The 3,845-nt window shown below is 44.5% G+C and overlaps 1 protein-coding gene across 1 annotated transcript; it reads left to right on the forward strand.

Moving 5' to 3' along the window:
• Positions 1-1,296: 1,296 nt before the first annotated feature.
• Positions 1,297-2,478, forward strand: LOC308306242 (general transcription factor II-I repeat domain-containing protein 2-like; the record flags this gene model as incomplete). Its single annotated transcript, XM_080751141.1, has 1 exon — positions 1,297-2,478. The coding sequence occupies one exon, from the start codon at positions 1,297-1,299 to the stop codon at positions 2,476-2,478; it is 1,182 nt and encodes a 393-aa protein (XP_080607267.1).
• Between the last annotated feature and the right edge of the window lie 1,367 nt (positions 2,479-3,845).

Raw genomic sequence — 3,845 nt, forward strand, 5'->3', positions numbered from 1 at the left:
TACTCGGACTGCCTCCAGCTTCATGATGAGTGGCAGGGGCGATGCATGTATTAAATCAAGTCTACTGGAGTATTCAGAGATGATTTCATCGACCTGATCGACCACACACACACACACACACACACACACACACACACACACACACACACACACAGTACAGTAAACAGTATACAGCAGGCTGTAAGTCATATTGAATCATTGTCTCACCTAGTGTAGAAGTAAACGCCTGTTCTTGCGTCCTGCATATACATCCACAATCTTCTCAGGCGACAACTTTGCCGTTAAGTCAGACATGGGCAACATACGGCCCGCGGGCCGGATACGGCCCGCCGACCTTCTCAATACGGCCCGCCACGTCTTCAAAGGAATAATAAAAAACTTTGCAAAAATATATATGCAGCATTATATCAATGGCTTTCAATGAAATGTATTTTTTTTTAAATCCAACAGAGGGCGCTGACGCATTTGCAACTGTGTTCCAGCAGAGGTCACGTGCCGGTCATGCTCAAAAAATAGCAGATTTACAAGCTCAGAATCCTTGTGGCTGTGACACATTGTGAGCTTATAGATCGGCTCGTTTTGGAGCGTGACACTGACACCACGGCGCGACCGGTACATGTTCAGGTTGTGTTGTGTGGCAGAAACAGCGTTGAGATGGATGCAAAAAAAAAGCGGAAAGTTGACTCCGAGTGTCGTGTCTTTAACAAAGAATGGACCGAAAGGTATTTTGCCACAACTGTAGACTCAAAGTTGATATGTATGATATGCAACGAGAGTATTGCTGTGAACAAAGAATACAACATCAAGCGACATTATACGGCGAGGCATGCCAAATATGGCGAAAACATGTCATCGCAAGAAAGAAAAAAAGAAGCAGAGCGCCTGGTCAGACAGTTAACTAACCGCCAGAATACTTTGACAAAGCAGTCAACCATTCAAGAAACGGCAACTAAAGTAAGCTACGTTCTGTCACACAAGCTTGCAAAACATAGCAAGCCTTTCTCTGATGGTGAATTTGTTAAAGACTGCTTGTTGACGGCAGCTGACATGGTATGCCCTGATAAGAAAACAGACTTCGAAAATATCAGTCTCTCTCGACGTACAGTCACACGGCGTGTGGAATTAATTGATGAAGACTTGTCTGCTGGATTGTCAAAAAGGGCAGAGGACTTCACATATTTTGCCATAGCACTGGACGAGAGCACAGACATCAAAGATACTGCACAGCTACTTATTTTTATTCGAGGGATCAATGACAAGTTTGAAATAGTGGAGGAATTTCTTTCCATGGAGTCAATGAAAGGGACAACAAGAGGAGCAGATCTATACGAGCAGGTGGCAGGGTGTTTGGAGAGGCTGAACCTGCCGTGGGTTAAATTGCTGAACGTGACAACCGATGGTTCTCCAAACCTCACCGGCAGGAATGTCGGTCTCCTGCGGAGACTGCAGGACCGGGTGAAAGAGGAAAACGCCAACGCAGATTTGATCTGCCTACATTGCATCATTCACCAGGAATCCCTGTGTAAATCTGTTTTGCAACTTGACCATGTCGCTAAAACGGTGGTAAAAGCTGTCAACTTTATTCGTGCCCGAGGGGGCGGGCTAAACCATCGCCAGTTCATCCAACTACTTGAGGAACGTGAAACGGAACACAAAGACGTGCTGTACCACTCCAGTGTTCGCTGGCTGAGCCTGGGTAAGGTGTTTCAACGTGTCTGGGAGCTGAGAGGAGAAATAGCTACGTTCCTGGCCACTGTTGGTAAAGCTGACGAGTTTGCAGAGTTACAAGACCCGGATTGGTTGTGTGACTTTGCATTCGGGGTGGATCTATTGGGGCATCTTAACGATCTCAATCTGAAGCTGCAGGGAAAGAATGCATTTGTGCACGAGCTGTTTTCAAGCGTGAAAGCCTTCAAAACCAAGCTAATTCTGTTTTCACGACAAATGGGTGCCAAGCTCTTCACGCATTTCCCGACGCTTGGTACACTGGATGTGCCCGCCTGTCACACTGAGAGATACAGCACCACACTCACAAACCTCCACACAGAGTTCAACCGCCGCTTTTCTGACTTCACTAAAATAGAAGCAGAAATGGAGCTGGTGTCCGCTCCCCTTTCATTCGACAGTGAGAAAGCACCCCCAGAAGTGCAACTAGAACTGATCGACATCCAGAGTGACGCTGCTCTCAAAGAAAGCTTTTCCAAATGCACGCTGGACAGTTTCTATGGCTCACTGAACGAAACGCAGTTTCCCAACCTGCGCAAGCACGCACAGAGGATGCTTGTCTTGTTTGGCTCCACTTATGTGTGTGAACAAACCTTTTCTGTAATGAACTACAACAAGTCACGCTACAGATCGCGTCTGACCGATGAACATCTGTCCTCTGTTCTGCGCATTTCCACAACAGACATGACGCCTGACTTTGATGGGCTTGTGAAGAGAGCTGAGCGTCCCAATTGTTCCCATCGCGCTAAATAACGGGTAGGCAAAGCCTTCCATGCTGACTGTGTCATTCATAACCCAATTCTCATATTTGTTCGCCCCTGCTGTGCTTATTGTTACACAAGCAAAACAGAAGAGACAATGACTGTTATTGATTGATTGATTGATTGATTGATTGACGAATTTATTAGAACTAAGTTTGCAATAGAAAAAAAGTACAGTTTCAAAGTACAGTTGCATGACAGCACAAATCACTGGTAAGGTCAACTAATATCAAATACAAAGGCAGAAAATGGGAGGGTGGGTGGTTGCATGGGGGGGTTATGTATACAAAATGCTGCCAAATAAATGTTTTCTGTTTGAATTACTGCAGGTTTTTTTGTTCGTTCCCTGCTGCTTATTGTTACACAAGCAAAACAGAAGAGACAGTGAATGTGATTGATTGACGAATTTATTAGAAGTTTGCAATAGAAAAAACTACCGTTTCATGACAGCACAAATCACTGGTACAAGGTCAACCAACATCAAATACAAAGGTAGAAAAAAGGGGGGGTGGGGTGGGAGCATGGGGGCTATATTTCAAATTGCTGTCAAAATGTTTTCAGTTTAAAATACTGCTTTTATACTTTTTTATTATTATTAAATAAAGTTGTATAATTGTGAAACAGTCAGCCTTGTGTCCATGTGTTTCATCAGTCATATGAAGTGGTGAATTTCAACAACTGGCAAGATGTATAATTGCACATTTAAAAGTTGATAATGAGCTAAAGTGGATGTTTATCTTTTCATTGCAAACACCAGTGTGACATACAGTAACAGAAAATGATTGTGTTGTGAAGTAAGGATGCAGGCCTTCAGGCTTGCTTAATATCCTATTGTATTTAACATCATTCAGCGAATCAGCGCTGTTTCTAGTGTGCGGCCCTCAACTCACTTCATAAAACTCAATGTGGCCCTCAGGAGAATAATGTTGCCCACCCCTGCGTTAAGTCATCCTCAATGTTCAGAATGGCAAGTGTTGTTGAGCGCAGCCAACATGGAATCCTCCTCATGGCAGAGAAACTCCTCTCTGTGGTAGCAGATCCAATTGGCAGAGTCAGTGCCAACTGTAGCATCTTGAACAGATTGGGATAGCTGTCCTTTTTAACTGTCTTTTTAAGATGGTCAAGGTCAAGTGAAACTGTTGTGCTTGACGAGGCGAGGCTTTCACCAGATCCATCTCTGCTCCAAGCAGGACAGGATGGATTTTCAGTGGCTGTGCATATCTTTCTAGGAGAGGTTCCACTCTGTTCTTGTCACATTTAAACACTGCTGCACATGCCTGTGCAAGTTCTATTGACTCCCCCGTGAACCGCCTGTCAAGTTCAGCGATCAGAGAATCCAATACGGGCAGATAAAGGTGT

This window comes from Nannobrachium achirus (assembly GCF_963921795.1).
Source record: "Nannobrachium achirus genome assembly, chromosome: 1".
NCBI classification, from domain to species: domain Eukaryota; kingdom Metazoa; phylum Chordata; class Actinopteri; order Myctophiformes; family Myctophidae; genus Nannobrachium; species Nannobrachium achirus.